Below are 12,285 nucleotides of genomic sequence, written 5' to 3' on the forward strand. Positions count from 1 at the left end.
TATTAGGTTCCTGACAGGGCCTTAATTGACTACAGGTGCTCCAATTAACCTTTAGTAACCTTTCCTAGTCTACATGGAATGACACCATAATTAGCCTCAGGCTTATATGTCTCCCCTCTACCACTCTCCCACTGCTCCCTGGCCCTGGTGTATCACAGGGGTCACTGGGCAAATCCCAGCATCTCCCATCAAGAGACGATATCAGAGAAAGGAAACAGAGAACATGGAACCAGGCGTAGACCATGGTCCAGGCAGCTTCCTGACTATCCTCCTCATCCTGTCTCAGGGAAAGTAGAGGAGAATGGGGGAGAGAAAGGGCAGCCACTAGTTGTCATAAGAACATTCTTCTCTCGTGGGAACATGTTGGTCCACAACAGAGTTCCAACTATCCCAAGTAAACCGAGAGGACAAGAAAAACTACTTCCTGCCTTGTCTTCTTAAAAGGCCAAGTTTAAGAAACGTATAATGTCTGGATCCAGCTGGGGAATGGATTGGAGCTTCTGCCTCCTTTTAGCAAGTTTCTATGAGAAGTGGGCAAATGCCAGCAATATGATCTTCTCTGGTACCATAATCATATTGGGCTTCTTATTTTTTTCTGGAATTTATACCCCCCTGTATCGGTCAAATTTGCTTTGCCAAAAGCTTTTCCATATTAAGAAGAGGCAGTAGGGACTGAAGACTGCCCCCTTCTCAGGGGCAAAACAGACTCTGTCCAATCTGATTGTCATATACAGCAACAGACCTCATGGTTAAAAACACAAGAGAGTTAATAATGTCATATGGTCTCATATAACTTCTTCTGGATCAGGTTCTACATGCACAGGTCAACTGACCTCTTTAGGTAAGATAGTCTGCTGTAAAGTAACTATTGATGTAAAAATCAAACATATGTGTAATTCCTCAACATTATGAGCACTGTAAAAAGTAGTAGTATGGTCTTAGGTTCTCCAGCCAATTCTCAAATATTTGCAAGTGAATAAAAATAAGAATTATCTTAATACCTATATAGTATTTCATTTCAGTGTCATGTTTGTTCATAAGCTCCAAAAGCCGCACTTCAATCTGGGCTTGATTTAGGAAAGCCTTCTTGTTCTTTATAATTTTAATAGCAACCCACTCCTGTTCCACACGATCATAAGCCTTTACAACCTGAAAGAGAAAAAAAAAAGACATGCTAAATACAATGTTCAAGTAACTGCACATTTCATTAAATTTATTTATTAAACAGACTTTCAAAATCAAGAAAGCTTTGAAATTAATTTAAAACATACTTAATAATCCAGTTTATATTCCAAAATTTTACTAAGTACATTTAACTTGTATTGAAGATATTTTTCTTGAAAATAAGAATTTTCATCCTATCTAGACTATTTTCTTTTCTTGTTTCTACTGTGAAGCCATAGGAGATACTATGATATTTTCATAACAAAAATGTCACAGAAACAGGATGCAGACGTCACTGAGAAGCTGGACTGAGGAAACAACATCTAATTCAAGTACAAGTATAAAAAAAGATCAATACAGAAAACAACTATTAGAGTAAAATCCACTTTCTATTAAATATTCACTATTTAGAAATGCTTAATTCTCAAAATGCCTTTTTCAAGAGTTAACTTGGGTATGATGTGTATTTATTACATACTCTATGCTGTCTGTTATCTCCGGAATCACAGAAAATTAAATTTGGGTTTCCATACCACCATGTGCTAAAAACTCTCAATGACAGCCAACACAAGTTAAGTGTTAAATTAAGAACATAAGAATGGCCCTACTGGGTCAGAGCAAAGGTCCATCTAGCCCAGTATCCTGTCTTCTGACAGTGGCCCGTGCCAGGTGCCCCAGAGGGAATGAACAAAATAGGTAATCATCAAGTGATCCATCCCCTGTCACTCATTCCCAGCTTCTGGCAAACAGAGGCTAGGGACAACATTCCTGCCCATCCTGGCTAATAGCCATTGATGGACCTATCCTGCATGAATTTATCCAATTTTTTTTTGAACCCTGTTATGGTCTTGGCCTTCACAATATCCTCTGGCAAGGAGTTCCACAGGTTGACTGTGCGTTGTGTGAAGAAATATTTCCTTTTATTTGTTTTAAACCTGCTGCCTATTAATTTCATTTGATGACCCCTAGTTCTTGTGTTATGAGAAGTAGTAAACACTTCCTTATCTACTTTCTCTACACTAGTCATGATTTTATAGACCTCAATCGTATCTCGCCTTAGCCGTCTCTTTTCCAAATTAACAGGTTTGATTATCTTGCAAAAGCAGTTACTGGATGCGCATGCTCAAGAAAATTCAAATTTCATGTTTTATAAAGAAGAAAAATTACAAATGCAGAAATTTTGAATAGACATCTTATTCCAAGGGCTTATGAATAAGGAAACAATAAGGAATGAGATGGGGCGTGGCCTAGATATTAACTCATTTAGAAGGCTATTATAACTCAAATGAGTTAATGATTTTTCAGCTGACATCCATTACCTGCCCAAAGGATCCTTTGCCAATTAAAGAGTCAATTTCATAACGATCCATCCACTTTTCCCCATTTTTTACAATATAGTCATAGTTATCATCATCATAGCCATCATTGTAAACTTTCCGTTCCTTTTTATGACTGGAATCATCTCCTTGGCCCTGTTGGTGCCGCCTCTTCTTTTTTGCATAGTAAACCTGAAGATGAGGAACACACTGGTTTAAATTTCAACTGATGGTGTCACTTTAATCAGTAAAGAATAGCTTCAGGTATTACTCTAGTCTTCCCTCCCACCTCCGCCAGCAAAATTTTCTAGCTTTACAAAACCATTTTCCTTTTTTTAAAAGTTATTTTCCCCTCCCCTGTTACTGTGTGAAAGACACCCATAAAAACCAGGATAACTAACTGACTATACTGAGAAAACAGTGAATCTCTGAACACAGTGCTATCAAATTCACAAAGTAAAACAGAAAATGTATCTAAAAATTATAATTTTAGATATAATAATCCTAAGTGATATTTATAAATAAAGTAGATAAAGTTTCAGGGAAAAGAGCAATTTTTGAATTAATGTGTCCCTTTAGAAGTGCACACAATGTTTAATTATAATCACAGGATCTGAAATTCAGTCATTTATACCAAAAACAAATATCCCAATATTTATGAATATTTAAGAAACATCTGTAAGCACACCACAGCAACATATTCATAAAACGTAGCCTTTGAGCCTATTATAAACAAAGGATACAAAAGAGAAAACACATCATGGTTAAGTCACTTATTCTGTCTCTCTCACACACAAAAGGTAATACTTAGTCCTGCCTTGAATGCAAGGAACTGGACTAGAAGACCTCTCGAGGTCCCTTACAGTCCTATGATTGGTTTCAGAGTAACAGCCGTGTTAGTCTGTATTCGCAAAAAGAAAAGGAGTACTCGTGGCACCTTAGAGACTAACCAATTTATTTGAGCATAAGCTTTCGTGAGCTACAGCTCACTTCATCGGATGCATACCCGATGAAGTGAGCTGTAGCTCACGAAAGCTTATGCTCAAATAAACTGGTTAGTCGCTAAGGTGCCACGAGTACTCCTTTTCTTTTTGCGAATACAGACTAACACGGCTGTTACTCTGAAACCTAAGATAATCAGATCAATTAAGGAGGCAGTACAGAAGCACAAATTTCCTAAAACATAAAGCATTCAAAAGATAACATGAAAAACAAAGATGGCTTATGTTTTCCTGATGATACATATAAAAGACCTTCAGGTTTATTTATATTTACAATAGCAATTCAACTGCTGTCTAGGCTTTCTTTTCCAGAAGGTTATGGACTGGAAGCCTGTAGGATTATGACCTCACAGGTATCAAGTAGGGAAACATGAGCAATTGGGAGGGAATCTGATTTTTATTCAGTGTTTAAAACGCATGTGTTGTTTGTAAATGAAAGTAAATGCCCTACGAACTGCTGGAAGAAGAAAAAAAACTACAAAGACCTACACTTTCAAAAGTGACTGTTGATTTTGGGAGCCAGGATTTGGGTGCTCAACTTGAGACAACTGAAAGGCAGGTGCTCAACAGTTCTGAAAAAATCAGGCTCGTTAAAGTTGTCTGAAGTTGGGCACCCGAAAACTGAGGAGCCCAAAATAGTCACTTTTGAAAATTTAGACCTAAATATTCAATACTCACAAACCCCCTTTAAATTAAAGGCAGAGAAAGTTTCAACTTCAGGTCCTTGAAGGAGACATCCCACCAAAAAAAAGACAAGGCATTACTGATGGGGAAGGGATGAACCCAGATTTTAAACACATTTTTCAGGGCTACATAATAAAGAGTAAAAAAGTGCACAACCCCTTTTGTAGTTTGCATCTTATTTTTACTGACAATAAAAGTACATGGACTTGTTTAATTTAGAATTCATCAAGTTAATTCATAAATTAAGAAAGAATCCCTGTATAACGTGCCAGTAAAAGAAAATGTGTCTAAATTCATTGCATCTTCCAGAAAAATCTACTTGGAACACTTTAATCAAAATTTTTGATACCACTACATATTGTAATTATTAGCAAGCTATCATACATTAAATAAAAATATAACGGTGAACTATGCGGTCTTTACCTCATTAATATGTTTGTATGTTTTGATCAGATCAACGGAGAGTTTCCTCAGGGGAGCAGTAGCTGGATCACGGAAAGATTGGGGCATCCGCCTCTGTAACATGACAATATCAGGCATCACTTTAGAAAGACAGAAAAAACTAGCACTTTAACTAAATAATTACTATCCACTCTAAGTGATGAATTTCTAATATTTACAAAGCTGTGTTTAAATAAAAAATTACTACTACTAATAGGTTTAGTATTCCCATAGTTTTTTGAGCTAGTTGACAATATATCCCCTTATTGCCCTCCCTATCCCACTTCTGTCTCTGGTCCTTTGACTTATCAGGCACATGCAAAATATTTATATTTTAAACATACTTGCAGTTAAACAAACATAAAACCATAACGAATACAGGTATACCAACTGTTTAAATAGTAAAATGCCACAAATGCTGTTATGGAACAGCAGAGTCAATACATTTCAAAAATGCTTCATTATATTCAGTGATATTATGGGGGCTTAGAAAAGCTGGTATATCACTGAAGCTAGACAAATTCAGACTGGAAATAAGGTATACATTTTAACGGTGAGAGTAATTAACCACTGGAACATTTTACCAAGGGTTGTGATGGATTCTCCATTACTCACAATTTTTAAATCAAGATTGAATATTTTTTCTAAAGATATGCTCTAGAAATTATTTTGGGGAAGCTCTGTGGCCTGTTTTATACAGGAGGCCAGGCTAGATGCTCACAATGATCCCTTCTGGCTTTGGAATCTATCAGTCTATATGATGTGAGAGATCTAGACGTAAATGGATCTGTTAAAGACAAATCGAAAGTATATATTTTTTAAAATACTTAAAAAGGAACACAAATTGTATTTTCCAAAACTGACTAGCTTTAAAACATTCAATTTTCTGATAGAACAACCTTTAAACAGCACGTGAAAGACTAATTCTGAACAGGAATTAGAAAAAAAGAGTAGAGAATTGTGTTGCTCTAGTGCCCACGTGATATCACCAAATGTGCTCAGGAACACTTCTCCTCGCTGTGTGCACAATGTAGCCTACAGCCTCATCGGTTTCACTATAACTGATAAACACCCTTTTGCAGAGCCAGAAAGAGCAGTGTGCACCATTGACAAGACAGCAAAACTGACTATAAAATAAAGTGCTTTAAAATGAAGAAAATAAATTTAAATAAAGGGAATTATTTCTTCCTCCAATCTGTTTCAGTTATTATAATAGTAATAATAATAATAATTGTAGGGTTTATTTATAAACCTACATGGTACAAAGTTTACATATGTAAATAGATTTTTCAGTTGGTAATGTCCTTATAAGCATTTAAGCCAACAGCAGGAATTTGGTAGTGTGGCTGGAGGCTCTGCCACTATCCATTAATCACTCCACTCATGTCACAGGGAAAAACGTAAAGGCTACACTTTGTTCAAAGCAGGTGTAATGACCAGTCTCTTTGCTGCCACAGACTAGACTTTGTGGGGTTGTTCTCCCAACTGTGGAAGAAGTTAGCAGCGTGCCTGTTCTGTAGAATGCAGTGTTGTTATAGCCCTGTTAAAGCCTGTCTCTCTTACACAGTTCTTCTTCAGGTCTGGAAAACAAACACAGACTGTCACAGATAAATACAAGGTGGAAGAGGTTTTTTAGAATAACTAACATATTTCAAGGGACCATTCAAGGTGAAGTGGCCCTCATTAACACCATTCCAGTCATAGGGGGGAAAAGGAATGGGAGAGAGAGGTTACAGGGGGGTGGGGGGACTAGTGGATTATAGAGTGTTGTAATAAGCCATAAATCCAGTGCCTTATTCAGTCCCTGATTTTTAGTATCTAGAAAAGTTATGAATTTAAGCTCTCTGGCTTGTCTTTTGAAAAAGTGCTATGCAGGTTTCCTTTGAGAATGAGGACTTTGCAAAAAGTGTTCACTCATAGGTGCTATGGTGTTTCTGTCTTCTATCATGTTCCAGTGTTCACTCATTCAAGAGCATAATGATTGTCTGGTTTCACCCACATCATTATTGGGGCATTTAGTGCACCGGATGAGGTTCACCCCTTGTTGTGATAGGCGTGTGTAGGACCCATGCATATTCTCCTTTGTAGGACAGCACTGCAGGGGTTCCATGTCCATCTCTAATTTCTAGCTCAAATTTGGTCACTTTACAAGTAAAACATTTTTCTAGCAACAGCCCTGAAAATTCAACCTGAGAAAATCAGGCTGGTTTTCTTTTCTTCTTGTGAACCACAAACAATAATTAAGATTCTGCAGGCCAACTTGCGCCCTTCTCAGCTTCACAGTGATAACCCTAACTCCTTTATCTCCAAATCATGCTTTCACTTACACCTGTGCAGCATCACTCAGAGCTTGTCTACACTATCTCACAGCTCAGATTATAGGGGTGTGAATAGCAGCACACACCAAAGGGTTGTACTGCAACTTCCCTGTGTGGATGCTCCAGCCACAAGCCAAAAGGTTCCTACTTTGCATTAACACAGTCCTCTTCAAATAGGACTACAGTAATGGGAACTAGGAACCTTTTCATTTGTTCCTGCAGTATCCACACAGGGGAGTTACAGCACAGCACTTTGGTGCGTGCTGCTATTCACATCCCCATAGTCCCAACTTCAGGGCAGTATAGACAGTCTAAAACTAATACAGCAGCTCAGTTATTATTAAGGACATAATATGACCTGTATTAACTTTTTAAAGAGGCAGTATTTTCCTCTCTACCTTCTGAAAAATGGGATGGAAGATTGGGAAGGAAAAAAAGGGAGGAAAAAGGTGGCAGATTCCTACATAGGCTGCATTTTAAAATGCTTAGCTATATTCTTAATCAGGACATTCCAATGGTACAGCAAGATCCCCTCAGAAAAATATGAAAGATCTGAATCTTGCTCCAATTATATAACCACCTCTTCCTCTGATGAATGAAAGGAGAGAATGTTGGCACAAGAAGGGGACAATACCTATTTTGCATAGTGGTACCATACCGTACTGTATTGTTAGGTAATCCTGCCTCTCCTTTGGCTTTGAGGCGGCTCTCTTGGTTACTTTTTTAAATCCTGCTTTGCAGACTCCAGTCTCTACCAGCTGGCCACATAGCTAACTGAAACCCCAGGAGATATTTCCAAAATTTGAAGGTTGGAAAACATAACCCAGAAAATATATATAAATACCAAGATAAATGACAATCAAGTGGTTTCATTGCAATTATACTTGTAAATAAACAACAAAATTTTATCATCTTAACAGATTCATGGAGCAGGACATGCATAGCAGGGACTGGTACCACTAAGAGAAATTAAAATTACAAATAAGAAAATCAAATTTTCAAATTTCATATGACCCATTTGTTGGTATGCAAATGAAAGTTAGGAAGCACAAAGTCAGAACAGGAAACAACCAAATAATAAAAACAGATGATAAAAACAGAGTAGACAACAAGCCTAAGAGTCCCAGCTATGCACATTAAATTGATCTATTTTCATTTTTTTAATTGGTCCAGAGCAACTTGAAGGACCATGTATCAGCTGACAATAATGTTAATTTTGCAGTGTTTGGTAAAAGAGGGAATAGATAATTAAGTGACTGTAACACAAATTTCTTCATGTGGTCCCATTCTTTACTGCCCAAAGCAGTGGTGTTTCTTCTTAAATATACCTTATTTCATTATGGGAATTTTTATGACAGGGGATATATATCCTGTAAAATAGATGTCCTAATCCATCAGGAGATATTTGGATACTTAAAAAAAAAATTAAATTGAGCATAACAAGGAGTAGCAGAGATTATGGCTACATCTAGTGCGACTTTGTTTACAAAGGGAGTACAATGAAAGGAATTTATATTTTATACCACTGTGTCTAACTAAGAATTCCAGTTAACTTATTTTTAGGGCTGTCAATTAATTGCAGTTAAAGCAAGCAATTAATACAAAACAAATTAACTGGATTTTAAAAAACAGTTGTGATTAATCACAGTTTTAATCGCACTATTAAACAATAACAGAATGTCAATGTAAATTTATTATAAATATTTTTGGACATTTTTCTACATTTTAAAATATATTGATTTCAATTACAATACAGAATATTTTATATTATTTGTATTACAAATATTTGCACTGTATAACAGTATTTTTCAATACATCTCATACAAGTACTCTAGTACAATCTATCGTGAAAGTGCCACTTTCAAATGTAGAATTATTATTACTTTAGAGCAGTGGTTCTCAAACTTTTGTACTGGTGACCCCTTTCAAATAGCAAGCCTCTGAGTGCGACCCCCTTTATAAATTAAAAAAAACACTTTTTTATATATTTAACACCATTATAAATGCTGGATGTAAAGTGGGGTTTGGGGTGGAGGCTGACAGCTCACGACCCCCGCATGTAATAACCTCGCGACCCCCTGAGGGGTCCCAACTCCCAGTTTGAGAACTCCTGCTTTAGAGCCTACATGTCGAAGCATAAAGGGGCATACAAATGTTTAGCATATCTGGCAGGTTAATACCTTGCAACGCCGGCTACAACAGTGCCATATGAATGTCTGTTCTCACTTTCAGGTGACATTGTAAATAAGAAGCAGGCAGCATTATTTCCCATAAATGTAAATAAACTTGAATGGCTGCTTGCAGTATCAAAAACACCATAAATGAAAACCAGAGTCAACTTGCTGGATCGAAGTTGTTTTTTCCTCTTGCTGGATGCTCTATCCCAACAATAAGCCATACAACCTTTGGCAATCATAGAGGGCAGGAGACAACTGACAATAGATATGAAGGCCATTTTAGAGAAATCTGTATATTCTTCCAAATCACTGTGTGTTTCCTTTGGTATCCACCAACATCAGAATCTTTGTGGAAAACATTTCAGTCCTAAATGCTAGAAATGAGGAGACTAAGAAGAAATGAGGAGTCTTGGAGACTGAAAAAAAGATTTCCTTAATTTGTCCCACTGAGGTAGAGTCTGAGGAACTATTAATACAAAATTTGTGCTTGGAGAGGAGCTATTAAAAATCCAACAGAAATTTTTACTGAAATTAGGAAGAATTAGGCTTGTTCAAGATACGGAAGGTTTAGGAATTTTGAGGAAAGTCTCTTGTCAGAGGAAAAGCACTTGAACTCACCAGCCAAGGCACTGAACTTGACCAGGAGAAAGTGGTGCAGTGCAGCAGTCTGGCCAGAAGATGGAGGTTGGAGTCTATAAAACTAAAAATTTTGTCCAATAATCTCAGCATGGCAAACAAACCGCTAGAGAAAGACCCTCACTCACACTGTGTACAAATACAGTCACTGAAACAACAAAGCAAAAACAAAACAAAAAACACACAAAAAAACAACACACCACCACTTTTTTGGCGTGTAGGTCTTGCAAGAGAGTATTACAGAACATCTGGTTGAACTAAAATCATACCCAAGAAGGCTTCCTCCCCTTGGATAATATGCAAGCCTGAGGCTGCTATGTACGGTAGCACCAAAACAATAAACTGGCTCTTTGATCTGTCACTAGAAACCATTACTGTGTGTGGCAGGGCTGGTAAATTGGTACATAGTATCCTGTTACTGATGGTGATGTGTGAGGAGAAAACCCATTGGGAGAGGCAGAATGCCTATTTCCCAGGGAGTTATGCTCCTTACATCTGCTGAAGTACACCTCTGTCTTCCTACTGATCTTGATGGCAATCAGATCGATCTACGGGGTTCCTTATGTTTGACATATTACAGTAAGCATCTTACAACTGAGTTCCCACCTCTCATAGACATACCTGCTGCCTGCCTGGCCAGTCTACAGTGTCATTTTGATCCCCTGCTATTTGTGGGTGACATCTTTCAAAATGCTTTTTCTGGCCAGGTCATAAGCATGAGCAGCTTCTTAACCATGCCCTTGCTATTCGTACCTCCTTGACAATGTGTGTATGTGCCCAGGATAACAATATTGGACTATCTAAATGGGCTCATTAAGTCCATGATTATTTGTATCACTGTAAAACACAGCAGTCTTAGTCACAGGCAGGACCCCATTGTACTCAGCACTGTACAAACAGAGCAAAGGACAAAGCCTGCCCCAAGGAGCTTACAAAATTATAAGACAAGACAACAGATGCGGAAGTACAAGGAAACAATTACACAGTTTGGTCAGCATGATGGGCAGTGGTATCAGCAGGCTAGCCATTGTCAAGCTTTTTGTAGGCAACATGGGTAGAGTTTTGAGAAAGGTTTTAAAGGAGAATAATGAGTTAGTTTTGAGAATGCTTATTGGGAGCTCCTCCCAAGCATGAAGGGCAGCATGGGAGAAAGCACAAAAGTGCTTGTTTGAAAATTTGACAAGTGGGCAATGCAGACTGGCATCATGTGCCAATTGGAGCTAGAAGTTGGCATCTCAATAGAAAATGAGAGATAATAAGTAGGGTGAGGATAGGGAATGAAGGGCCTTGAAAGTGAAGACAGGTAGCTTACATTTGATTCAATCCTGAAGAGGGTGCCAATGGAGGGATGCAGACAGGGCAACATGGTCAAAGCAAAGGAATAGGAAAATGATCTTTGTAGCAGCATTCTCAATTCTCGGAAGGATAAGACTGCATTTATCAAGGCTAGACAAAGGATGTTACAGTGATCAAAATGTGAGAAGACAGAAGCCTGGATGAGAACTTAAACTGCAGTTGGATAGGAAAAGCCATATCTCAGAGATTTTATGCAGAAAGAATCTGCAAGCTTTAACCTTAGTGTGAGGACCTAAAGAGGTCCAAGTCAAAGATAACACCCAGGTTACAGGCCCGAGTGACAGGCAGGATGGTGGTGTTGTCTGCAGTGATCAAGAAAGGAGATAGTAGGGAGGACCTGGACAGAAAAATTACAAGTTCTATTTTAGCCAAGTTGAGCTTGAGATGAGGTCTAGACTTCCACAAGGAGGGGGGTGTGCGTGTGTGAGTGTGAGTGTGAGTGTGAGTGTGAGTGTGAGTGTGAGTGTGAGTGTGAGTGTGAGTGTGAGTGTGAGTGTGAGTGTGAGTGTGAGTGTGAGTGTGAGTGTGAGTGTGTGAGAGAGAGAGAGACTTTAGTCTGGACAGAAGATGACAGGTCTGGAGTAGAGAGTCATCAACTCAGAGTTGATAGCTGAATTTGTGTTTTAGGATGAGATTGCTTAGAGAGGAGATATAGGGAAAAGACAAGGGGACCAAAGACAGATCCCTGTGGAACGCACTGAGAAAACTAGATGGGGATAAGGAGGATCCTCCGAAGGACATCCAGAAGGAGAGAATAGAGATGAGGGGGAATTAGGAGAGGACAGTCACAAAAAGACAAGGGAGGAAGAGATTTCAAGAAGCGTATGGCTGACTGTGTTGAAAGCGGCTGACAGGTAAAGGAGGATAAGGATCTAATACTGATTCTGAGCTTTGGCTAGGTAGAGGTCATTACAGCCTTTGATGAGAGCCATTTCAGTGGAATACAAGGGGTGAAAGCCAGATTGGAGTGGATCTTAAATAGAATTAGAAGAGGGGAACTCCAGACTGTGTGTTAGCCCTGGTCTACACTAGGACTTTAGGTCGAATTTAGCAGCGTTAAATCGATGTAAACCCGTACCTGTCCACACGATGAAGCCATTTATTTCGACTTAAAGGGCTCTTAAAATCGATTTCCTTACTCCACCCCTGACAAGTGGATTAGCGCTTAAATCGGCCTTGCCGGGTCGAATTT

At 38.4% G+C, this 12,285-nt stretch overlaps 1 protein-coding gene across 5 annotated transcripts in view; it reads right to left on the reverse strand.

The window, feature by feature from the left end:
• DYRK1A (dual specificity tyrosine phosphorylation regulated kinase 1A) overlaps positions 1-12,285 on the reverse strand; it is a 142,443-nt gene that overhangs the window by 21,752 nt on the left and 108,406 nt on the right. For all 5 annotated transcript variants that reach the window (XM_037903965.2, XM_043538232.1, XM_043538230.1 and 2 more), the window contains 3 exons: positions 4,589-4,681; positions 2,484-2,672; positions 1,002-1,149 (listed from right to left, as the gene is read on the reverse strand). In XM_037903965.2, the coding sequence (XP_037759893.1) occupies positions 1,002-1,149; positions 2,484-2,672; positions 4,589-4,681 (430 nt within the window). The remainder of the gene's footprint in view (positions 1-1,001; positions 1,150-2,483; positions 2,673-4,588; positions 4,682-12,285) is intronic.

The sequence above is a fragment of the Chelonia mydas genome, chromosome 1 (assembly GCF_015237465.2).
Source record: "Chelonia mydas isolate rCheMyd1 chromosome 1, rCheMyd1.pri.v2, whole genome shotgun sequence".
In the NCBI taxonomy this organism is placed as follows: Eukaryota; Metazoa; Chordata; order Testudines; family Cheloniidae; genus Chelonia; species Chelonia mydas.